This window comes from Mytilus californianus, unplaced genomic scaffold (assembly GCF_021869535.1).
Source record: "Mytilus californianus isolate M0D057914Y unplaced genomic scaffold, xbMytCali1.0.p SCAF_1, whole genome shotgun sequence".
Taxonomy (NCBI): Eukaryota; Metazoa; Mollusca; class Bivalvia; order Mytilida; family Mytilidae; genus Mytilus; species Mytilus californianus.
Genome location: NW_026262581.1, coordinates 100,758,996 through 100,786,100, shown reverse-complemented (window position 1 = coordinate 100,786,100; position 27,105 = coordinate 100,758,996). Strand labels below are relative to the sequence as shown.

The window sequence follows — 27,105 nt, the reverse complement described above, 5'->3', positions numbered from 1 at the left end:
ATTGTCTCGTATATTCACCATGGCTTCCTTTTACCGTAGGCAACGTCAAAAGGAAATTACATAATTTTATTGTAATTTCTTAAACTAAACACGTAATCATCTTAGCCTGGTTATTTATATTATATTTTATTTATTATAAAAAGTAGCACTGTCAGAAATTTGAATGATATCGCTAAACTTGGATATATATGTCCGTCTCCTCGTATTTAAATATTACTGCTGATTCCATATCTAAAGTAAGGACATCTTCTGTAGTATTGTAAGACTATACAGGCTGTCAGTATTCTACGAAATATAATGTTTATTCACGGATTTAATTATGAATGACTATATGTTCGAATCTTCAATTTTAGAACGTTTATACTTTGAAATCCACCATTTATTAATTTGTAGTGTTTAAAACTGTTTTCTAGATTATACAGTAGTTAAAGTGGCTGGTACAACCGATTATACTTTAATTGAAACAACAGAAGATAATGTTTGTGTCAGAGTCTTTCCACATTGGAAGGATACAGATAGAAGATCATCAGCAGAGGAATGCGTACACATCTCAAGCAATAAAAGTAAATTTGCATACTATATATTTTTCATCTTGAAAATGCCCAGTTAACATTGAAATATACACTATACTTGTTAAGACATACAACGTATTCGCTGTCATTTTTTACATGTAAAATGGAAAAGAAAACTCATCAAAGATACCATGCTTATAGTTTTGTACGCCTGACGCGCGTTTCGTTTACGAAAGATTCATCAGTGACGCTTGAATGAAAAAAAGTTAAAAGGCCAAATAAAGTACGAAGTTGAAGCGCATCCAGGACCCACAGTCCCAAAAGGTTTTGCCAAATACAGTTAGGAAAACCATTCCAGGAAAAAACCTTTATAAAGCAACAAATTATTAATTGTACGTATAACTATGTATAAAACAACAATTTCACTTCGGTACTAAATCAAGAATTACATAGAAAAGTCCAATTCAGAAAAGATGCTCGGACTATCAACACTATTGGTTTTTCAACGATACTTATTGGTAGAGGCCATTGAGATTTGTTTATTTTTTTTAAGAAGTTCTTAAATTCGTCCCATGACAGTATTGAATGCAGAAAGTATGAATAAATATATATGCCGTACTGTACGAATAAGGTCTCCTAGTACACTGATACTGCAAGAAGCGACTTGCAGGTTACAAATTGCTTCACTTACTACAGCTGTCCTCTAAAACAGACCAGCTATTAGAATGAACATTAATGTTTCTTCAACTGTGCAGTATAAATCAAAAAGGATATATAGTATACACAAAACTTGTCCATTGCAGGGGTGTTAGTATCAGCTTTATTATCTGTTGGAGCTGTATTCTGTTTTTTAGCTATATTTGGATGTTGTATGATAGTGAGGTAATGTAGTTTTTGAAATAAAAATGGACATAAGCAATTCGCTTTTTGTTTTTGTGTCATTTAAGCACATAGTATAACTTTTTCGACTGTGTGTGTTTCTTTATTGTTCTAGAGTAAAAAAACATGAACCAGTTAAGCTCATATCATCAAACATATTGTTCGGTTAGTTAGACATTTTAAATTTTCGTAACCGCATGTAGTGTAATTAACTTGTTTTGAGAGAGAGTAAGAGATTAAAAGAAATTTTTTTTTACATTTGAAATTAACTTTCTGTATGCTTCTGGCGGCACTAATTAATTGCAACATACTAGCTAACTGTAAAGTATCATGAAGTCTTAGTAGTATCATCTGCCTGTCGTACACAGGACATATCAAGTTACACCATTATTCATACGTTCACTTTTCATGCAATAAACAAGTCAAATTCGCTATAACTAGTTTTTGTGAAATTTTGCCACATTGTGCAGATTAATGGTTGATCGTCTCTACATGTATTGTCATTAATAGGGGTAATTGGACTTATTATAAATGGAGTAACTTTTCACAAGTTGTATGATTAGGAAATTGGTCAGCCAAATTACAAATGTAAAGTGTAACTTCCTTTTTCTATTCTTTTTCTAATTTTCTGATTTGTTTTTTTAGGAGTGGTACTTGCATAAAATCTGTCATTCCATCCACACTTCGTATGATAACACCGATTTGCATGAACTAATTTTGAGAATTTTTAACGGTGTTAAGATCATGCAGAAAAAGGGTCCCACTTTCACGTGTTGTATTATATTTCCATTTCAGTTTCATAAAATAGCATGATTTTTCAACAATATCTCCACAATTTAGGTTTCTTCTTTTCGAAATAAATCTAAAAAGTTTTGAAATTTAAATGACCTTAGTAAGTTTTCCTAGCATATTTGATAAGAACATATCAAAACTACTTTAAGTCAAAATTTTAAGTTAACAATATACTATTGATCTTAACTGTATCGTTTCCCCTAAAACAATCGGTAATAAACCTCTTCACGTCAGTTAATACGTGCTTTGCAATTTATTAACTTAATGCCGAATTCTCAATAACCATATATCATTTATAAATTATCATAGAAAGGAGAAGGTATGATAAGACCATTTTTGGGTCTTAAGTAAAAAAAGAAGTAAAGTAATCTATAAAATAACATCCTTCAGATGTTAATGAAACATTATTCTGACAGATATCAGTGTTCATGGTTTTGAATTTTGTCTCGAATTTAAATCAAAGCTCAAATCTTGTATCAAATTTACAGTACAGCTTCTATCTTTTTAATGAGTTGAACCACGACTGCCTTTATTTGACCCTAAAGATCCAACTTTGTATTGTCATATGTACGAATTATGTTTTACGATCTTAAATATGCAAATTAATCAAAACTATACCATTTTCATGCTGTTGTTCGTTTTAACAATTGTGATAGCTTCAAACGTATGATAGTTGTTAGCCAGATTGTCTGTTATTATACGTTTGAAAGGTATATTTCCATCTGAAATAACATTGGTCACACCCTTCGACCGAAATAAAATTTTTGTAAAAAGTTTGGATTGATCAGATACACACCATAACAAAACATATGGTGGTTCATACAGGTGGCAAATGTCGTTTGAAGCAAGAACTTTGACAGTTTAGGAATAAATTTATGATTTTCTTCACAACAATGTGCAATTATGACGCCATAATGACATTATAAGAGTGCTAATGCGCCAGAGCTTGTTGATTTTTTTATTTGTCATTTATTTTATAAATGTTTATTATTAGAACTGAAGTAATTTCACAGAATTTAGGGCCAATATTGACCCTTCGTGAATATACACCTTTAAAAACAGTCGAAGTAGAACTCATTTTGATACTTTGGGATTGATTTTCAAATATGAGCAAAGGCATTACACAAAAGGATATCCTACTACAAAATGTATTTTAAAACTATGTCAATGTGTGTAAAATATCTTTTTGGGTTAAGCCTCTGCTCATATCTACTTTGTCTAAATACTATGCGTAAAATTTCAATATTTGGTCAAACAAGTCAATTTCAACATGTTTATGGCGTCATATAATGACATTAAAAGTTATCTTTATGCATTAATGTGTCCAGATTGTATTCACCTGTTTTTTATCAATAAGATTAACTTTGAATTTGAATGTCATTTGTATCATATTATTGATAAATTAAACATATTGACAAATGGTTTTCATGAAGTTTTAAAACAACTGTACTTTTGCGTTGAGAATTCTGACAAGGCGTTAAAGGACCTTAAGTATTAAAAATGTAAGAGAAGTTTCTCATATGTTGTATAACTCCGTAACGTTTTCATCGAATTTCATGGGATTTGTGAACGATATATCACAAGTAATAAATTTACCTACTTTTTGAATTGGGAAATTTTTTTGATTTATTTTTCTCGAGTTGTAGAACTTGCATGCTTGAAATTTGACAGTTACGAAAATCTCGGATTTTTACTAATGTTTTCTTTAACATATCTTTAAAATGCTGGCACAATCTTCAATACAAAAAGGTTCCATTTAAATTTTGATGATTTACCATATCATAATTTCCAAGTGATGAAACATTACAAAAAAATATGGGTAATTTATTTTGCATTTTTGGCTAAAATCCAGTTGTCTTACACCTCAAACCACTGAATTTTGATTTTTGTGCTGATCTCAAAATGTTAAAAATTTTTGATCGAAAATCAAAAAAGAGAGGAATGGCGTAATAATGCGACTTTTGAATTGCTATAAATTTGAATAATTTAAAGGTTTCATCTCAACCCATTGTAGATTCATTTTCTCCTTAAAAATATTAGTGAGATATTCGTCAATAAAAGTTATGCACAGTCTATGAATTTTGTTTATGTTTTAATGAGGATTCAGTAAGAAATAATCCAATAAAGTACACCGCCTTTATATATAGATAGGAGATTATTCATTTGAAACTTACAGCATACACATTTAAGGTAAAACCATATTTTGCTTCTTTTTATGTATAAGCTTGCTTGATTAAAGCTTAATTGTTCTTAATACAACATAGAATACACTAGATACCAAAATGAATAACAAGTCTTATATGCATTTTGAAAATTTATCGTGAGAGCTGCTAGATACCAAATATTACAAATCTGGAAGAATCTCTAAATTTGAAAGGCAATGAACTCAATTTTACACAAATGATAACAGCAAAACCATCTATTGTTTATTGTCGGCGGCGTAAACATTTAGGTTCAGTCTATGGTTAAAGATTTTCAGTCATCAATAACTTTGTCAAACCTTCATTGAATTTGATAAAATTTGGACAGAACCTTGTTTATGACCAAAATACAGTATCCAGAGAAAAATTTTGAAAATATTTATTTTCATTTTTTACCATATTTTACTGATAAAGGGACTTAGTTTTTTTTACATTTAACATTCAGATTTAGTCTGAGGTTAAAGTTTTTCCGTCGTCGATAACTTTGTCAAACCTTCATGGGATTTTTTGAAATTTGGATAGAAGCTTGTTTATGACCAAAATACAGTATCCGGAGCAAATTTTTGAAAATATTTATTTTCATTTTTCCGTATTTTACTGATAAATGGACTTCGTTTTTTTACAGTTAACATTCAGATTTAATCTGAGTTTAAAGTTTTTTAGTCATCAATAACTTTGTCAAACCTTCATTTGATTTTATAAAATTTGTACAGAGGCTTGTTAATGACCAAAATACAGTATCCAGAGCAAAAGTTTGAAATATTTATTTTAATCTCCATATACTGTGCATATTGCTGTGTGTTTGTTTAATCTACATTGGCTAGAGGTATAGGGGGAGGGTTGAGATCTCACTAAACATGTTTAACCCCGCCGCATTTTCCGTATTTTACTGATATATGGCCTATTTTAAAAAGATAACAGGAAGATACAGTCTGGGGTTAAAGTTTGTTACACATCAATTACTTTGTTAAACCTTCATGGGATTTTATGAAACTTTGGTAGAAGCTTTTTTATGATTAAGAGATAATGTCTGAAGCAAACTTTTGAAAAGATATTTTTTTCATTTTCAGTATTTTTCTGATAGATTGACTTACTTTTTTACAGTTAACATTTACAGACAGTCTGGGTTTGATTTTTTTTACTTGCTAAATTTATAAACCTTCATGGATTGTCCTGAAACTTGGACAGACGCTTATCTTTAAGACCAAAAAATAGCATCTGGAAATTCTGTATTTTACTGATAAATGGACTCACTTTTTAGGTCAACATTACACTTTTACACCGACAGTAGCAATCGCAGGCGAGACAAAGGGTTCCGCGGAACCCCTAACGAATTTTTTGAATGACATATTATTTTAATGTCAATATTAAGGAAATATCATTTCAGTATTGAAACCACTGGAAATCGGCTGATGATAACCCCGGGACTTGTAGGTCATCTGCAATAGCATCGACTTTGTGGTAGTAATACAAAATTACAAGATACAAAATTTATTTAATGCACAATATTCCAATTTCGAACATTCTGTCGCCTCATTCAGAATCAAAACCAAAAATTGACATTTGAGAGTTTAAAACGATCTAGAGCAGTAACACATACAGAAAAAAAAATTTACAAGAGGGATAGAATGATTTCACATCTGAAATTTAAATTAAACTCATTGTATAAATTTCTTTAATAGCACTCAATAATTTAGATAAACTACACAGAAAACTAAGATTGAGCAATACAAACCGCTACATAAATCGGGTGTTCGGTTATGAATTTTCAGTGTAAAATGGGGTTTGATTGAGATTTAAAAGAGAATAGAAATAACTCTACAAGAAAAAAAAATATAAAGCCCTTTAAGCTACATTTATTCTATTTATTTGCAGACAAATATTAAATTTTAAACTTGTTTTATCTTGTGCAGGAAAGTTAGAAGAACAATAAAGACAATAAAACGACCGTTCATAATAGAAACACCACATATATACGTAAGTATTTAATATTTTATTTTATCTGCACATAAATATATAAAGTTGTCAACAGAAAAACAAGATATACCAATCATCATAACATTATATATGAACTATTTGTTTTTAATTGAGTACACATTTATTAATGAACATACATAAATGCTACCAATAACTCTATTACTTTTGTTTAAAGTTTTTCTTTGAAAATAACGAAGCAACTTTATTATCTACCAACTCATAGTTATTGTATACAGAAAATTTAGTGGGTGCATAAAATAAACTTATCATATATACCAGGCTTAAAATTCTGTACGCCAGACGCACGTTTCGTCTACAAAAGATTCATTAGTGACACTTGAATCAAAATATTTTTAAAAAGCCAAATAAAGTATGAAGTTGAAGGGCATTGAGGACCCGAAATTCCGAGAGGTTTTGCCAAATATAACTTAGGTAATCTATTCCTGAGGAAGAAAATCCTTGGTATTTCGTAAAATTTATAATTATTACCATATCAATGATTCATGTCAAGGCAGAGGTGCTGACTACTTTGCTGGTTAAAAGATTGTTATATCTCCTATGTTCAATAAATATATGTGCAACAATATTTGTTTACCTTTTTCTTAAACTAAGGACCTTCATCAACAAATACATACGAAAGCATATAATTTTTTTTTTCAAACTGCGCACAATCCTCCACAAACGAAATACAGTGTTATATGCAGACTTTAGAGGTGGATAAAGTTGCAATATAGCAGTATAATTTTGATTTTGTTTAAAACGAAAAGTTTTTGAACTAGGTTACCACGAAATTAAGAAAAAAAAAACCAAGAAAAACAAGTAGATCAATCAGTAAAAACAATATTTTATGTTTTTATGCTGTATCCATATTTATATATATATATATATATATATATTTTTTAGAACAATTCAAATCAAAATACTGATAGCTTGACTCAAAGATACCGTAACCTTCCATCTTCAAACGGAGATTTTTGTCTGCTGTTAAATAGAGGTTCAAGTCTACAGTCACCAGCTGGGAATTCTTCATCATATGCACGCGGGGATTCTGGTGTGGTGTCATCAAGAGGAAATTCCAATCTGCTTCCAAATGTCGATTCTGCCTTACCACTTTTGAACACTTGACAGCGGAATTATGGATTTCTTTTGCACTAATTACGACGGACGGAATGGTGCCCAATGATCCATGCAGACTTACTTTGATTGGATCCTCAGTAGAATCCATGATCATCTGAGAGATGGAGATTGAATGATTTTCCAACATTTCCCTAAAGAATTTTTAAAGTTCTCAAAGACGGGAACCCGATTTAGATGAACCTGAATGATGTGTTAGGAAAAATGCCTGGTATAATTTGAACCAAACAAGGTCACAATTAATAGTAATTAATCAAAACAACGAAGAATAAGTCGCTTATTCTTTAATTTGCAGTCGACATGATTGAATATTTTTACTATTTAGAATACTATGATGTCAACTATGCATTTGTATTTTCCCGATTTTTTGTTTTTGTATTGTCTGAATGGTGTGAATTTTAAGTGATGGCATTCGTGTAAGACATGTAAGCGCAGGTAAACTTATCATTTGCATTAATTACACTTATTTACCTAGAACTTTATATGCAGACAATCAGTAAGTTAATTTCCAACCAGCATTATATAAACTATTAGATGAAAAATCAACGAGATAACGCCATCATAAATTCAAAGATTGTGAATTTCATTTCCTTTTTAAGGTATTTACCAACAACAAATAAAATACTTTTAATGGAAAAAATATCAAATAACACCGACTATATTCATATATTCAACGAAATCATACCCTGAAGAGTCTAAGAAAACAACCAACCATCAAATGTAAGACATAACGGATCATCTAATGACATTTGAGCACAAATAGAAATAAAATAAATACCCAAGATTTGTGCAACGACATTGATAAAACAATAGATGTAAATTATATAAAAAAAAATTCAAATTGACAGCCTCAAAAGTTTTCATTTTGACCCTTTTCGAATGGACCAGATGACTACTTTGCCTTAGATTCACGACCCAAACAAACTTTTCACAGTGCGATTTCCCTAAACCCATCCCCCGCCCTTTTTGCTTCTGTTTTGTACATGGAGTATGATGAGATAGATTGAGAAGGTGTATGGGGTAAAAATATCCAATGGTGATTCTTGGGTCAGACAACGAAAATATCCAATGGTGATTCTTGGGTCAGACAACGAAAATATCCAACGGTGATTCTTGGGCCAGACATCGAAAATATCCAATGGTGATTCTTGGGCCAGATAACGAAAATATCCAATGGTGATTCTTGGGTCAGACAACGAAAATATCCACTGATGATTCTTGGGTCAGACAACGAAAATATCCACTGGTGATTCTTGGGTCAGTATTGGGATGTCAAAGATACCTGTTCACGTCTACTTACGTATGGTAAACATACACAACCACACCTGCTTAGTATTGAGTTTCCTGTCATCATGTTTCTATGTTGACGATAATGTTAAAATTACTTATTTATGTCATAGTTTATTTTCGGGTCTTCTTCGTGGTAGACGTTTAAGCCATGTCGATTTCTAAAAGTGTAACGGCATCAAGGTTAAACATTACAGTAAAAAAACAATCACTGTACAATGTCGAAAATTTAAAAAAAAAATGCTAGGTGATATTCTATTTTCTTCCTGTTTCTTAAGTTTTTACAAGTAAATTAAATATGTGTTTAGTGTTTCGTCTATTTAGCTGAACTAGTATACATTATTGTTAGGGGCTAGATGAAGCCCGCCTAGTGGTGCAGGATTTTCTCGCTGCGTTGAAGACCAGTGGTGGCCTTGGGTTGTTTTCTGCTCTTTGGTCGGGTTGTTGTCTCTTTGACCCATTCCCCGTTTCCATTCTCAATTCTATTGTCTGTCAAATATATTTTATTCATTGTGTACTTTACCGTTTTTCATAACGATCAAACGCCCTCGTAAGAAAGAGTTTTGACTATTATCCAGACGTTTTATATCTATATTTGCCTTCGGGTTTATATGATCCGTTCATCCTATTTCGACTCTTTCAAAATTCAAGAGTCTATCCTAAATTGAGGTTAATTAAATGGCCTTCCAAATACCGTTTCGATTCCTAACATCACTGAAGAGACATTAATTGTCGAAATCCGGATATTACATCTGGTGATCCGTTTATTTGGCAATCGCCAATGGCAGTCAGCAGGGTTTAAGAACATCAGTTGTTCAACCTGCTAGTCAAATGTGTTTTGTTAAAATATACTTTTTCATTTTTTTGCTGTTTTGGAAAATGTTGTTTGTGCTGTATTTAGACCCCTCTACCAAGAAACATGTTTTGCATGCACACGTATTAAAATTGCGGTTTTTATCCAACGCAATCATAGGTTTAAACGTTGTTTTCAATTTAGACTTGTTTATATTTTTTCGTTTGGGCTTGTATTATATTTTCCTTCGGGTTTATATGATCCGTTCATCCTATTTCGACTCTTTCAAAATTCAAGAGTCTTTCCTAAATTGAGGTTAATTATATGGCCTTCCAAATACCGTTTCGATTCCTAAAATCACTGAAGAGACATTAATTGTCGAAATCCGGATGTTACATCTGTTGATCCGTTTATTTGGCAATCGCCAATGGCAGTCAGCAGGGTTTAAGAACATCGGTTGTTCGACCTGCTAGTCAAATGCGTTTTGTTAAAATATACTTTTCCATTTTTTATTTCTTTTGGAAAATGTTGTTTGTGCTGTATTTAAACCACTCTACCAAGAAACATGTTTTGCATGCACACGTACAAAAATTGCGGTTTTTATCCAACGCAATCATAGGTTTGAACGTTGTTTTCAATATAGACTTGTTTATATTTTTTCGTTCGGGCTTGTATTATATTTTCCTTCGGGTTTATATGATCCGTTCATCCTATTTCGACTCTTTCAAAATTCAAGAGTCTTTCCTAAATTGAGGTTAATTATATGGCCTTCCAAATACCGTTTCGATTCCTAAAATCACTGAAGAGACATTAATTGTCGAAATCCGGATGTTACATCTGTTGATCCGTTTATTTGGTAATCGCCAATGGCAGTCAGCAGGGTTTAAGAACATCGGTTGTTCGACCTGCTAGTCAAATGCGTTTTGTTAAAATATACTTTTCCATTTTTTATTTCTTTTGGAAAATGTTGTTTGTGCTGTATTTAAACCACTCTACCAAGAAACATGTTTTGCATGCACACGTACAAAAATTGCGGTTTTTATCCAACGCAATCATAGGTTTGAACGTTGTTTTCAATATAGACTTGTTTATATTTTTTCGTTCGGGCTTGTATTATATTTGCCTTCGGGTTTATATAATCCTGTATCCTATTTCGACTCTTTCAAAATTCAACAGTCTATCCTAAATTGAGGTTAATTATATGGCCTTCCAAATACCGTTTCAATTCCTAACATCACTGAAGAGACATTTATTGTCGAAATCCGGATATTACATCTGGTGATCCGTTTATTTGGCAATCGCCAATGGCAGTCAGCAGGGTTTAAGAACATCAGATGTTCGACCTGCTAGTCAAATGCGTTTTGTTAAAATATACTTTTTCATTTTTTTGCTCTTTTGGAAAATGTTGTTTGTGCTGTATTTAGACCCCTCTACCAAGAAATTTGTTTTGCATGCGCACGTATAAAAATTGCGGTTTTTATCCAACGCTATCATAGGTTTGAACGTTGTTTTCAATTAAGATTTGTTTATATATATATACATCTGTTGTTCGACCTGTTAGTCAAATGCGTTTTGTTTAAATATACTTTTTCACTTTTTTGGTCTTTTGGGAAATGTTGTTTGTGCTGTATTTAGACCCCTCTATCAAGAAATTTGTTTTGCATGCACACGTATAAAAATTGCGGTTTTTATCCAACGCAATCATAGGTTTGAACGTTGTTTGCAATTTAGAATTGTTTATATTTTTTCGTTTGGGCTTGTATTATATTTTCCTTCGGGTTTATATGATCCGTTCATCTTATTTCTAATATTTCGACTCTTCAAAATTCAAGAGTCTATCCTAAATTGAGGTAAATTATATGGCCTTCCAAATACCATTTCGATCCCTAACATCACTGAAGAGACATTAATTGTTGAAATCCGGATATGGTGTACTAATTTTTGCACCTTTTGTTTGCGGTATACCATCTTTTCCGCAAGTTTATTGTTTTCTGTTTGGTATTAAATTAATAATTTTAAAAGATCCGTTATGTAACATCTTGTGATCCGTTTATTTGGCAATCGCCAATGGCAGTCAGCAGGGTTTAAGAACATCTGTTGTTCGACCTGTTAGTCAAATGCGTTTTGTTAAAATATACTTTTTCACTTTTTTGGTCTTTTGGAAAATGTTGTTAGTGCTGTATTTAGACCCCTCTATCAAGAAATTTGTTTTGCATGCACACGTTTAAAAATTGCGGTTTTTATCCAACGCAATCATAGGTTTGAACGTTGTTTTCAATTTAAAATTGTTTATATATATATAATATATATATATATATTCTGTGTTCAAATAAAGCAACGTACCAATGAGAATTAATAAAGAAAATTATTGCATTAAGAAATACCGTCCAAATTTAAATCGATAAAATGAGAGTCCGGAAGGCGTTTCTATATTTTTACTTTCACTTTTGTTCTAAGTAACTACGTTGTACTATATAATGACGTTCAGGATTTACTAATGATGTCGCTAATAGACGTTACCCCTGACGACGCCGGAAGCAACCTAATCCATGAATATCTGTGAAACAGTGAATCCGGTAGCAAATTATGGAGAACATTTTAGAACAATTTGATGTCTTAATAGACAAAAATGAAATTATTCATATTTAATATAAATATTTAATGCATTTTCAACCTTATTTTATTCCTATATATATCTAAAATATATGTGACAACTGTCTGATAGACTTTCTCCATCGGATAACCATAGGCTTTACAGGGCTAACATTACATTTCATATATACTTCGTCTATAATTCTCTAAACAATGTTAAACATGCAAATTTGCGTTAGCGATATTTTGTTCTTCACCGAGATTCAACCCCTGCTTATGCGACATCGTGCTGATATCGCCTGCACTGTGTCCAATGCCCTAGACTACTCGACCAACTAGGCTATATTATGTTTTGTTTGTGGCCTTTGTGGCCTTTTCTGGACTGTTTTTTGTCTTTTTGTCGTTTTCTTTTGGACATGGTGTTGTTTATTTTTCTTTGACTTACTTTTCTCCCTTTGTATTGTATCTACCTTTTTCGAACCTTCTAGAGACATTAATAAAAGAAGATATGTTGCATACGTCAATAAAACAGCCACTAAACGATACAAGTCAAAATACATCTAGGGTTAAGTGCACAGTGTTTAACAGTTTATGAGTATGTAAGCTATAATCCGAGTTCTAAGCCGAATAGAATATAGATTTTTGATCACTTGAAATCATATAAGTGAGACTGTCAGAGATCTTCCTTCAAATAAATTTTCTAAAAGAAAAGAAAATCATTAAAGAAGTGTGCATACTCATCGACAATTTTACAATTTTTGTGTATACATTTGAAAAGTTCTTTTCCAGATGGTTAAAGTAATGTAACTTTCATCAACATTCATGTTGGAGGGGTCCATTCTGTGTAATACAATTATAGTTTTTAACGCAGAGTACAACTTGGTTTCGAATTTCTATGAACTGAATATGTGCATCTTACAGATATTCTCGAAGGTGAAACGGCCAATTTTCAGAAACCTTTGCGAATATATATGTACTTTTTTTTGTAATCAACACCTCTTACAGTTGTCAACAAGAAAGCGTTGAAATTATCTAAATATATAAGAGAAAAATCTAAATTCTTTTAAAATGGAACAAAAATGCAGTAGAATTTCTGCAGGGTTGAAATGACAAAAAAAAACCACCCAAACCAAATGGAACATACTATGATTTGCAAAGCAAAGCCGCTCAAAATTAAACAGAACAATTCTGTTAATAAATAAATCCCATATTTGAATCCCATTTACTCAGACTACGCTGTAAATCAAGTCAAAAAAGTAAACCATATTGACGCTTAACTACGTTTTTACACTGCAAAACCCTAGTTCAGTATATGCTATTGATGCTGAAAGCCGGTTCTCATGATATTGTCGATAAATAATTTAAAGTTAGTCATCTGACACAATATACAAATGAGGCAACTGACCAACATAGACCAAATGACGTAGACGTTACCATTTAAAGGTCACCGTACGACTTCAATAAAAGGGAAACTTTTTAGCGCATATCAAGATATCAAAGGCAGCGTCATGACAAATGTAAAACAATTCAAACGAGAAAACTAACGGTCTGATTTATGTACAAAACAATAATCGAAAAACAAATACGACATACAACAACAAACGACTACCACTGAATTACAGGCTTCTGACTGTGGACAGGTACACGCACAATGTTGTGGGATTAAACTTGTTTGGGGCACCCAACCCTCCTCTTGACCACTCTTTTTAGATATGTTATTACTCATTTCATGATGTTATACCAAACATCAACATCATATTTGCAGGGTCTTTTGAAAACAAAGAAAAAGTATCGCTTTTATGTAATCAATAGTCGTAAATTTAGGTAATGATGCCTAATATCAGAGATAGAACAAACATTCTACATATATAAGTTGCTACTCCAATATCAGCTATATGCTATAATAAATACCGATGAAGAAGATCAAATAACTCATAGCGCTTTATCTAGATAACAACTGGGCAAAATGGAACAAAACCTCAATGATAACATATAGATGCAATGAATAAAAGTTAATATAAAATGAGAATGGAATGTGTCAAAGAGACAACAACCCGACCAAAGAGCAAAAAACAGCCCAAGGCCACCAAAGGGTTAAAACCCATCAAAGATACCATACTTATACTTGGGTATGCCAGACAAGCGATTAGACTACTTAAGAATCATCTTTGGTGCTCGAATCAAATTAGTTGAGTTGAATTTTAAGTATTGAAGATTACAATTGCGCTATTGTATTCCAATGTTTTTTTTCATCAGTAAATATCTAAAAGGACAGCAATGACGTTTGGTCGGCAAGGAAATTTAACATGTTTTAAAACTAAACACCAGCAGAGGTTGATTGTTCGGTTTCATCTGGCTAATGTGCCAGGGAAAGAAGGTATTGGTCCATAAACATCGAGTGATTGCAATAACGGAAGCTCGCCGTATGAACTAACACATTATATATGGGATTTTATTTGTGAACGATATGTGAAATAGCAACCGTTCTTTTAACTAGGCCAAAATCCTAGATGATTAAATACTTGAATTTCAACTAGACATAATTATTAAGAAAACAGCAACACCTTCGATCGTTCATCTAATATATAATTATGCCGTGGAAATAAACATTCTAGTATAAAAGAGAGGCGAAAGATACCAAAGAGACATTCAAACTAATAAGTAAAAAATAAACCGACAACGCCATGGCTAAAAAAGAAAAAGACAAACAGACAAACAGACAAACACAGTACACAAAACACAACTTAGAAATTAAGACTGAGCAACACGAACCCCACCAAAAACTGGGGCGATCTCAGGTGCTCCGGAAGGGTAAGCAGACCCTGCTCAACATTTGGCACCCGTCGTGTTGCTCATGTTATATACTAAAATATACTAAAAAAAAGTATTCAGCTATTAAGACACAGGCCAACTTGACAGACTGATTAAATTGATTTCGTAAAAAAACCTTCCTGTTTGACAAGTTTAACTGTGTCATGAAATAACACTTTCGGTGCTACTTTGTTATCCTATCTCTAAACCACTTTTCAAACATCATCCGAGTTCAATTCTACTTATCGTAAAAGCCATTTTTATTCTTACAAATGATCGAGTTTATTTGATAATTATGTGTCATTTTGGAAATCGTAACCGAAACCTTACTTAAATCAAATAATGCTGTTAGTGACTGAGACACCTGAGTAATATCTCGATCATCATCACTCATTGTAATGCTGTAACCAAATATATTAAATACCAGAGCATAACAAATAATAATGATCAGTGACAATGCCAGAAACGTGAAAATTCAGCACAGGTCAACAAATCTTCCTGTTTTATGTAACTTTAATTTAGCTATCAAATGTTAACCCCAATTGCGCATTGACTTTATTCAAAATGAAAATCAATATCACAAAAAGGTTCCTGATTTTTTTTTAAATAGATTATACTTAATCTACAGGATATTTTTTTTCCTTATACATTCGTTCAATATTTTGACTTTTTCAAAGATTTCAACTCGCTATACTACCGATTATAAATCACATATTACAATACGGCATACAAAAGACAGTCTCTCTTAAAAAGCATCTTAATTATGTCCAATATCTCTTGCATTGATGATATCGGCCTTGGATACCTGCTAGAAGACTGAAAGCACAAAAAGAAACGATCCGCTGTAGCAAATGCAGTGGTACGGGCAGGATTGAAATGTTTCAGTTTGACTAAATTTGCAGATAAGAAATTTTTTAATTGCACTAAAACACATGAGATACCTCCCCCAGACAAACAAATTAACTTTATACGGGTTTGGTTCTTTGTTCTTTAAAGCACATTGTTTTCGTGCTGTCCAAAATTTTATATATTTGACTTCACAATGATTTGGCCTGAAAGATTATTCCAAAAACATGTTTCGTACACGCAATAGTCGATATCACGTGTTTATATTTGTTAATCTTCTGCGTTAATTGTTAAAATAACTTATCTTAAATACATACTACTTGATACGAATAGTCATAGAGTGGCATCTTCAAAACTTGTGCCAATTGCAAATACACATGAACCAATATTTTCAATATAAATCAAAGGAAAGCTTTTATTATAATTCATGTCAAAATGCCAGAGTTTGATTAGTTAGTACGAGGGAGACAATTTACTCTATCCCATGGCAAATACTCTATTACCCTTCACGTAGACGCTTGCTCAGGTGTGCGCTTTAATAAATACGGATGATTGTTATGTACAAGACGACATAGTTTATTACTTTGAATTTGAAATTAAATAGAAAGTAATAACAGAACATTCAGTATAATAAATTAAATAACACATATCTGAGAGGGTGATAGAGCAGATTTTTACCCCTGGAGAAGACATTGTCAACCTTGGCTTCGCCTCAGTTGACAATGTTTTCTCGGGGTAACAATCTGCTCTATCACCCTCTCAGCTATGTGTTATTTATTTAATGTCACACTCTAACTCGCCTTGTATCTGAATTCAAAAGAGACTACCGGAAATTGTCCATTAACAGTAAAATATTTGTTATAAAAAAAAACAACAACAAAAAACATTTAAATAGAACAAACGACAATCACGGATGATGTATCTGGTTTGAGAAAGAGACATTACCTCTAATCTTGAACTATGGAATAGTAAAATATGCAGATGAATACACACATTTTAAAGGAACACAGAAAAGCGCTTTATTCAGATGTCGGAATATCGATTTTACGTCGACGACAGATCTGATCTCGATCCGTTTAGATTTCATGCGATTCCGTTAGTTTTTGGTTTATGTATTACCTTGATTGTATTTTTTTAATGAATTCATGCTATTGGAACATCGTAACTACTGTTGCCTCTAATAAACAGACGACAAAACAAAAAGCTTAAAGTAGAACAAAATTCCTCTGCCTTATTTTTAGACATATACCTCGAATTTGACTAAAGCAGTCATCTCAGTACCAGAGTCTTTGACAAACGAGACGATTTCAATTTTGAAATTATAAATGTTCCTCACATTAGCAGCAATATACCAACTTCCACCGCGTATGGTGTATACATTTCTAAACTCATACGATATTCAAGAGCTTATAGCTGATACTCAAACACATCGGTGTTTAAACAAAATAATGAGAATGGGTTTGTCAAAGTGCGTCTCGTCCTTTTTCTAAAAAAGTTCATCGGAAGGTACCAATAAATAATAGATGGATATTCTTCTGTGTCAACTTCACAACTAATACAGGATATTGAGTTATAGATTCTAGTTCCTGATGTTGTGTATCATTTCATTTACATTGTAGTTTTCCCTTTATTTGTCTTTGTACCATTTTGTTCCATTGAGTCGTTTTATTCGTGACGGGGGTGGGTATTTGTGATCCAGGTTTTTGGCTTTTGGCGTTCCTGATGTGGGTGTCGTTTTTAGATTTAATTTTATGTTTGTTTGGATTTTTCAAGTAAGTTGTATGTTATCACAATTTTGGCTGCTGTATCCCAATTATAGTCATATTGACCAATTTTGTCTGTTTGGGTTGCTCACACTATTTTGTCGCTATAACAGAACAATAAACAGCTGTCATACGTGGGAGGTTAAGCTAGCTATGAAACAAGGTTTAATCCACCATTACTTCGTAATACGTCGTACCAAGCCAGGAATATGACGGTTGTTTCCCAGTCGTTCCGTTGGTTTATATAGTAGAGCATTTCAAAGGATTAATAGACATCCCGCTTTTTAAAATTTGCATTTGAGTTCGGTATTTTGTTAACACATTTTTTAGATGGACCTTGATTAAATAATTTGTATCGATGCGACATTTGTCATTTGATGGATTCTTCACCAGAATACATTCTATGATACTAGTATTTCTAGAATCACATGTCAACAGCATTTAAAGAGAAAGCGTATTAGATTGAAACAATTTTCCACGGGGTTATTGTTGAATGCATATTAATCTAAGCTGTCACTTTCGTGCAAATTAGATATGATTTAAGACGTTACTCATGTCTTTTATAGGTCTATGAAAAATAATTACAAACAGCATCTTTACATCAAAACTTATTGTACAGTTTTAGAATAATTGTTCGGGATCTTCACAGGGGATATCGGCTCATATTTCCTTTTAGTGCTTTATATCCCATAAGCCGTCAAAAGAAGGTAATATACGACACAGAGGGTCGATGCCGCTGCTGGTGGACGTTTCGTCCCCGAGGGTATCACCAGCCTAGTAGTCAGCACTTCGGTGTTGACATGAATATCAATTATATGGTCATTTTTATAAATTTCCTGTTACAAAACTTTGAATTTTTCGGAAAACTAAGGATTTTCTTATCCCAGGAATAGATTACATTAGTCGTATTTGGTACAACGTTTTGGAATTTTGGGTCCTCAATGCTCTTCAACTTTGTACTTGTTTGGCTTTATAACAATTTTGATCTGAGTGTCACTGATGAGTCTTATGTAGACGAAACGCGCGTATGGCGTATAAAATTATAATCCTGGTACCTTTTATAACTAACTACAGACAGTGAATATTAGTTTTTAATGTCCAATGTGAAGCCCGAATAAAACTGATACTAAAATGGAGTACCCGGATTTCAACGTAACTGTTTCAGGTTAACAAATAGAACTGTATGGATAGTCGGGATATTTAATTTTGGTATAATTCATATCTAATGAACTCAAACACACAAAGATTAACCGCGTAGTAAGAATAAGTCTTGTTTGGTAATTATGTATATAATAAGCTTCTACCTTGAACCTTTATATATTTAAATATTATTTTAATCCTTCTTTTTGTGATGTTTTTAAGGTTTTTGTGATTCAGTAAAACTATATAAACTTAGTTTAATGTATAGTCCATATTTGCTTTCAATCAAATTGCAAATGTGCATTTCGGGGGCAGAAAATTGATGCAGATCTCAAATCCACCTTTTCGGGGGAAATACGGAATGTGTTTTGTTTAGTAAATCGTTTCAATAATTGCGTTGAGAAAAAATACAGACAGTTCACAGAATGCATTCGAGCTTCGTAGAAAAACTATTGCATATATTTTTCGAAGAGTTAGCCTCCGCAATAATATGGGATTTCACAAATTTTCTTTTTCCTGTAAATATTGTTTTTCTTTTAATTTCCATAACAGATCATATCTGTATTTAGATATTTGAGCTTAATTATACTCTATAATTACCATTGACCTAGAGGGATTGAAACTTGGCCTTTAAATCGAATACAGTGACTTAGTTTTTTTAAAACTGTCAAAGCTTTACAAAACATATTTCACAGTGTAAATTTTCATTTAAAAAGCGTTATACACATTTCAAATTTAGGAGTGGACTTAACTTGAATATTTTCGTAAGTATTTTTTAAATATGAATTGATAACTGAAACGTGACATACTTTTATTTGCTTTCCTCCATCTTAAATCTAACCATATGTAAAAAATATTTGCCTGAGCATTTATAAAGTTAGAAATAATTCTCATGTCAGCGTAATTATTCGTTTTAATATAAATATCAAAACTATCGAACAACGGCTAGACTAGAGTAACACGACATTCAATATTTAAAAACTTTTCGGCCAACATGTAAAAGCTCATCAAAGATACCAGGCTTATAATTTGATACGCTAGACGCGTATTTCGTCCATATTATACCGAATTAGTGGCGGTTTAATCAAAAAAATTGGAATGCTTAATCAAACACAAAGCTGAAAACTATTGAAAATCAAAAATTTCAAAAAATGATACTTTGGCCACCTTTACCTTGGGGTAGAAAAACTTAAGCGTTGTAAATAATTCGTCTTTTTATACGTAGTAAATGTACAGAAAATGACCATATCAATGACATGAGTGTTGACTTCTGGTGTAACTTTAACATACATAACAGATGTTAAACATTACATCCAATAATACCATTACGAGACGTATTTATTTTTATTTTAGATTTTTAGTATTTACTCTTTCAATTTGCTGATGTTCGAAAATACTCATAGTGATACATAACCTGTTACAAGTGTACAGTTGTAGTATTTATCAACATTAAAATGCACTCGAAATTAAACTAGTAAACTTAATCAGTATATGTATGTTCGAAAAAAATAAAGGCTCAAACATAGGTATGTAGAGACATCAATTGTCGAAATGAGCATCTGGTGCATACCGTTAATATTATTACTACTCAAAAGTTGCACGTTGACCAACGGAAAACCGACATTATCGCATTTGTCAAAAGAAAGAGTTTGGTCAGTTGTCCATCAGAATTAATTTCAAGCAAAAGATAAAGATCAGAATCTGTCCTTTTTTCCCCCAAGTTCGGAGGGATATTAGGAATAGGTCTTAGAACCCTCTTTAAAAGATTCTTTTCAAGAAAGGAGGTCATCAATATATTGGAAAATGAAACTAAAGGTGTTTTCGATGTATCTTCGTGTCTGGTGCTTTTGCATAAGTTTTATAAACCTGAGTACGAAAGAAGTGGTACCAAATAAGTATCAAATGGAAAATCAATTGTATGTTGGTATCTATTCATTAAAATCGATAAATGTGTTGTCGATAAAACCCTGTATTTTGACAATTTCTTCTTTGGTGTGCATGATACTGGAATCGGTGTAGTTCTTAACAAAGAAGAATATTTCTCGACTTAAAGTTATGAAACGGTAAAAGGGCTATGTCACATATTTTGGTAAAATTTCGCCTACAACTTTGGCTCGTTGAAATATATCAAGTCGAAATAATGCCTTTATCTCTTTTATTTACCGAAATATTAATGATTGAATTCTTTCAAAGTAGGTGAAAATTTGTATAGAAAGCACATAATATCAGCATAAAACATTCTTAAATTTGTCTTAAAATCATCAAATTTCCATTTTTTTATACAAAGATAATTGAAAAAACTCTATTTTGTTACTTGTTGATGCATAAATTCCCGTTTTAATGATATGAATTAATCGTATGGTCACCGATTTCGGTTTTGGTGTATTAACCAATCTGTTACATTGTAAAAAAAATTGAGGTTTTACAACCTCCAACGCGATTACGATACGATTACTTCGACGTTTAGTAGTATTTTTTTTACCTAGTACACCAATTTGATTAATGTATACCGTTAAAACGAAGATGATGGCTCTGTTTTTATTTTGCCTCATCAAAAAGGATTTTTTTGTACCAACAACATATATTTTTTTAAGAAAAATCTATGTTTTCAAAATTAGAAATTTGATGATTTTAAGACAAATTTAGAAACGTTTTTTTCGCCGATTGTATGTGCTTTCTATACACATATTCACCTTTTTTGAAAGATTTCATTCATTAATATTTCAGAAAATTAAACAGATAAATGCATTATTTTTTCGATTTTCAGTTAAAGTTCAACAAACCAAAGTAGTATGCAAAATTTTAAGAAACTCTATGACATAACCCATTTAATGTAGCTTGACTTTTAAATATGTTCGCTTCTCTTGTTTTTAATTTTTTGTCAGATATACGGAATCCTATGGTTTTATCCATGTGTTGTCATTGCAAATTTTGCCCGTTTACTCTTACTTTTCTTTTCATAATTTTATAACATATAGTTTGAAAAGCAATTTTTGAAAAACACATTAATAAAATCTTTGTTATTTTTTCATATTTTTCTATACGAAAAAGTGTCAGTGTTAAAAGTATGAAAAATGCAGAGAGAATCATTCCCAGACAAATTTTCAATTGACTATCAATTGATAACAGTCTTTTAAAAAGCTTGTTATTAAGAAACAGAGTAGCAAACATCCTTAAAGATCACCAACACATATATATCTATAGTGTTCATCAATTTTTACCCTTTTTTGATATAATGCCAACTTTCTGTGAGTATTGTGGAACCGTGAATGATCAATATAGAACTAACTACAGGAAAATCATAAGTTTGCGTATACTTGCTTTGTTTCAAGTTTGTCTTTACTTTTGTTTTTTATAGATAATTTGTCACACTCTTCAATTTTGAATTGCAACATTACTGAGATTAAAAGCAAAATAATACACAATACAACAAGTAACTTAGAGCTTTATAGAAGCCCATGAAAAATAACAAAAAAGCACCAAATGGTTAGAAAATTAAACCCTTGTCAACAGTAAAAAGAAAAGAAGACACCAAGGGGTGTAAAATCAGAATTCCTATAAAAACAGATAAAACCAAGGCCAAAACTATAAATGTCGAAAAGAAATACAATAATAGCAAACTAGAGACTGAGAAAAATTAACCCTTCCAAAATCCAGGGGTGAACTCACTTGCTCGAGAAGAGTCATCAATTTCTGCTTTACTTATAAAAAGTAAAATAACAAAAATACCGAACTACAAGGGAAATTCAAAATGGAAAGTCCTTTATCAAATGGCAAAATATAAAGCACAATCACATCAAATAAATGGAAAACAATGTAGAAAATGGTGGATTAAACCTGGTTTTATAGCTAGCTACATATTTCACTTGTATGACAGTCGCATAGAATTCCATTATACTGACAACAATGTGTGAACAAAACAAACAAACATAATATGTAAAAATGTCCAAAATTGGGATACAGCAGTCAGCATTGTAATATAATCTTAATCACTATTAAATCAAATAACTATTTCAACAAAGAAAAACAAAATGGCATATAGACACTCTATAGGCAAAGTACATCAGCAAAAATGAAAGACAAGAATACACAATTGACCATAGAACAAAGGCGGGATGTATAAGTACCGAGCCACGCCAAAAGTATATTACAAAAAAAGGACTAAACAGTAAAGGTTAAAAATGTACAAGGACAAATAAAAAGAATTCTATAATTAAGATGATAAACAACTTCAGTATCCAAAATCTATACTTCAAGACCGTAATGTATTATTTGTGAAGTTCGTACGGAATATTTTTATCAACAAGGTCTTGGTATCTTCCAATAAACATTTTAGAAAAAGGACGAGACGTTCTTTGACATAACCTTGGCTTATCAACTTTCTACTTAGACACTGGTGACGTTTCTAAAGTCTGCGTAGCAGCTGCAAACTCTTGAATACCAAATGAGTTGGGAAATGTATATCCAATATGCAGTTGAAGTTTGTATATTACTGCTAAGGTTATAATTTCAAAATTAAAATCGTCTCGTTTGATTATGGTACTGAGATGACCGCTTATGTCAAATTCGAGGTATAAGTCTAAAAACGAGGCAGAGGAAGCCGTGAATCCCGCTGTGTATATCAAAACTGAATGGATGTATTAATTCTATATCTTTGATTGTTTCTGTTTAATTTATTCCCACCTTTTATAGACATTTGTTTTTAATTCAGATTGAAGAATGGAATAGTATAATATATCAAAATCAAATGTTTGCTAAAATTGAGTGTCTGTGATTGAAGCTAATATCTCCAATATTAAGGAAACCACAGTAGATATATCCCCTGGTAAAGATATATATTATTCAACTACAGAAAAAAAAACAGCTGTAAGAATCTTCCAAAAGATGTTAGTGTGGCCTGTAAAATACACAGTTATTTAATGGTATATGTTTATTGTGCAAGTCTTGTATCCAATATATGATAGGAAAATAATCAGAGAATACAGATTTACAATTTTCTGAGGTGTACGTAAGGGCCGTTCGTTGATTATGTTTATTTATGATGACGTAAACACAGAAAATATGAAGTCAAGGTTGCAATTCTAAAACGTTGAAGCATTTATTTCAGTCTTGAAATATAAGCAGGAGATTTCACTCTTTTCTTTGAAATTCTTTATAGTCATCAAGTTGTATTTGTCAAACGTAGACATATCGACAAGCAAACACTCTCAGCTAAATAGGTATAAGAATAAGTATGAAGAAATTGTCTACTTTTTTCCTCATTCGAGTAACCTTTGATCTATTTGTAAGTTATTCATACCCTTTTGTTCTTTTCTGTGTGAATGCAACGATGTTGTGTAGTTATATGTCCATTGATTATTTGATTGTTTGTGCTAATGCCACTTTTATAACATTTAGCTATAGTATGAAATATGAAGCTCGCGTACTCGGGGTAAAACCCCCAGACTTCGACAGGAACAACTAACAGTCATAGTCAATTAAGATCGTAGTCGAATGTGGTTCAAACTCACATCTCATTCTTGAAATTGTACTTATAAACTAATATCTCTGTTTGCAATTAAAAGAAAGGAACATCATCATCATTCCTAAATGAATACTAATTTTTGCTCTTTAACCAGTTTATATGACGCAATATACTCTCCCATAAGACACGCAACATATGAAAAAATATAATTTACTTATTTTCAACATCATCTTACACACTGATATCATATTTCACTGGTTGTTCAGACTTTAAAATGTATTAGAATTTACTACATAAAAGTCCATAGCGTTCAGATGATGTCACTTAAAGTCAATATATGTTGTGCCCACCATTAGCCTGTAACACAGCACGGACCCGTCTCTGCTTAAACTCGATCCATCGAATACCATCTTGCAGAATTCTGCTTCAGTTCTTATAGAGTATACTGCACTGGATGACGACTGCGCACGCTTTTTTCCAAATCATCCCACAAGAAAGTCAGCAGTTTCACGGGCTGTGTGCAGCCTGCCGTTTTTGTTGGTCTGAAAAACTTCTCTACGGAGGTACATAACGGACAGAATTTTATTCCAGTACGTCTTCCTACTGCAGCGTTACACATACTAACCCGAAAAGGTCACTTGTGATTAGCAACCACTATTAGAAGTCTAAATTCAATTACCGGTCATTTAACATTTTAACATGATCATGTTTGCATGTCTCAATCACACAAATATATTAGAAAATTCATATTTTGAAGAAAGAAAAATGGTTGTTGCGCTTCTTTTTTTGGGAGAGTTTATAAGGACTTTCGTCAACTATACGGTCAATGTTTTATTGGTGTGTTATACTGCAATTGATTAAGATAATTTAATGTGTGGAAAAGGTTAAAAATACCATCGGAAGTATAATTGTTTTGTTAGCCTCTAGGCAGTTAAATAGGGAATGCTTAGAAGACGTCCCTTGAACGAATTAATCTGAATTTTGAATATAGTATCCGTTGTATCTTTAGTTTGAAACAAAACATAGATTGTCAAATTCTTTGGAAATATGTACACGATTTATATTGTCCAATTTTAGGAACTGATCTTGGGGATTAGTAAAATAAAACATTCTACATGCATGAGTCATATTTCTGTGTAACATGACCTAGAAAGTGAATTTAACTTCATTAAGGTCTTCCCACTGCGTTTCTAATTGTTATTTTTTGTTTTTTTTTTTAAACATATTCCGCATAACAGTGTAGCATGACCTTGTAAGTGATTTGTTTTCAAGTTACTCTTGTTTCATTGAAGTTCTTATGTGCACATTCAATAAACAATCGTAGCCTGATATGATCAGCTCGTGGAAAAAGGACAATTTAACTGCATATGATATCTTGCATTATACAAACAATTTTAACCTACTTTTTTCAGATGACCAAATCTTTACAACTGCACGTATTACCTCCTTAATTGATTGTGATAGTTTCGTCCATTTTTGTTATGGTGCTTGATATTATTTTTTTAATTCTTGTTTTTATTATTACTTTTTGTAATACTGAAGGACAAACAAGTCTAGTGTATGTAATTATCAGTCTCAAAAACTATAAAACTTGTACCAATTATTGAAGAAAAATATCTGCTATCCGAGGCCAGTCTTTTTAAATTTACTGAACACTGTTTAAAATATATCTCTTTTTTTGTTAAAAAAAAATAGAGTAATTTTGTAATTATCTGCTATTAAAAAATGGGTTTTCAACTTGAATAATTGCTTTACAAAGAACCTTGTACGATAATACAAAGTACATTGATTTCCAAAAAAAAATGTTAGTTCAAGAATGTCCTCTCTTCAAAATTTTGACCTTCAATTAAACCCCTTAAATGGAGATGGATTACACATGTATTCAGCTATTAAAAGGAAAAGTATGTCAACATTGAAAGTGTAACAAGTTTGAACCATTTGGTCATTATTAATAAAATATGAGAATTTGATTCAAATCGGTGAACACGAATTTGACAGCTAATGTCTCTTTAATCACTAAATCAATTTTTTGGACAAACAATAGATGAGCTTGGGTATTAAAAATTATATACCTTTATGGAGTTATTTTCTTTCAGAACGATAGGTCATTCTTTCGAAGAATCAACCCGGACGATACCATGTTTCAATGAAATATGCTCCAAGGCATAAAATAATGACCTTTGTGAGGTAATTATTTTCCTTGATAAAAATGCAAACTATAATTTACTTCAAAATTATATTCGTCTGATAGTTTCTGTTGCCGATTTGGGAAATTATTTTTTAAAGTTCAATCTATGATAGGTGTAAAAAAATTGCCCGAATTTTAATTTAAGAAACAAATAATGTGAAGTTTTGCTAATTTATCGCTACAATACAGAGACATTATCATATATGCGAGATGAATTTTAATGTAAAACTGTCATAACACTTTAAAATAAAGCCAGATTTAACAAATTCGTGTGTAAGATTTTGAAAATCTTATTGATTCACACTGAATAGGTTGATTGATTGATGGTTACTTAATGTCCAGTGGCAAATATTTCATGCATGTTCAGGACAATACACACTGAATAGGAAATCATACTGTGACCTACATGTATTGATATTCGTTTTCGTGTAACATGTACGTGTATCACGATTTCGTGCCCCCTTCGTGTCAGTTCTTAACTTTTTTACATTTATGTATAACTTTTACTCTATCAAATGATTAACTAATAAAATATTCTTATATTCTATTGAATAACATTCACGTACCTCACAATGAGGTCGGGTGGGGGGAGGGTATATAATTATATCCTGATTATCTGTTAAAAAAATGTATTGCTATTCAAAAGAAAATCACTCTGAATATTTCATTCGATTCAATTAAAACTGTTGAAAAAATAATCACTTTTCCGCGATAAAATGTCATTAC

The 27,105-nt window shown here is 31.8% G+C and overlaps 2 protein-coding genes across 4 annotated transcripts in view; both read left to right on the top strand.

Annotated features, from left to right (window-relative positions):
* Positions 1-9,092, top strand: part of LOC127727869 (uncharacterized) — a 37,390-nt gene extending 28,298 nt beyond the window's left edge. For both annotated transcript variants that reach the window (XM_052235025.1, XM_052235017.1), the window contains exons 12-15: positions 414-563; positions 1,316-1,394; positions 6,298-6,361; positions 7,265-9,092. In XM_052235025.1, the coding sequence (XP_052090985.1) occupies positions 414-563; positions 1,316-1,394; positions 6,298-6,361; positions 7,265-7,486 (515 nt within the window). In that variant the 3' untranslated portion in view covers positions 7,487-9,092. The remainder of the gene's footprint in view (positions 1-413; positions 564-1,315; positions 1,395-6,297; positions 6,362-7,264) is intronic.
* Positions 9,093-19,397: 10,305 nt separating this feature from the next.
* LOC127727864 (uncharacterized) overlaps positions 19,398-27,105 on the top strand; it is a 43,041-nt gene continuing 35,333 nt past the window's right edge. Inside the window, exons 1-2 of one of the 2 annotated variants that reach the window (XM_052234992.1) lie at positions 19,398-19,491; positions 26,288-26,378. In XM_052234992.1, the coding sequence (XP_052090952.1) occupies positions 26,338-26,378 (41 nt within the window). In that variant the 5' untranslated portion in view covers positions 19,398-19,491; positions 26,288-26,337. The remainder of the gene's footprint in view (positions 19,492-26,287; positions 26,379-27,105) is intronic. The other variant, XM_052235003.1, reaches the window with a different exon arrangement.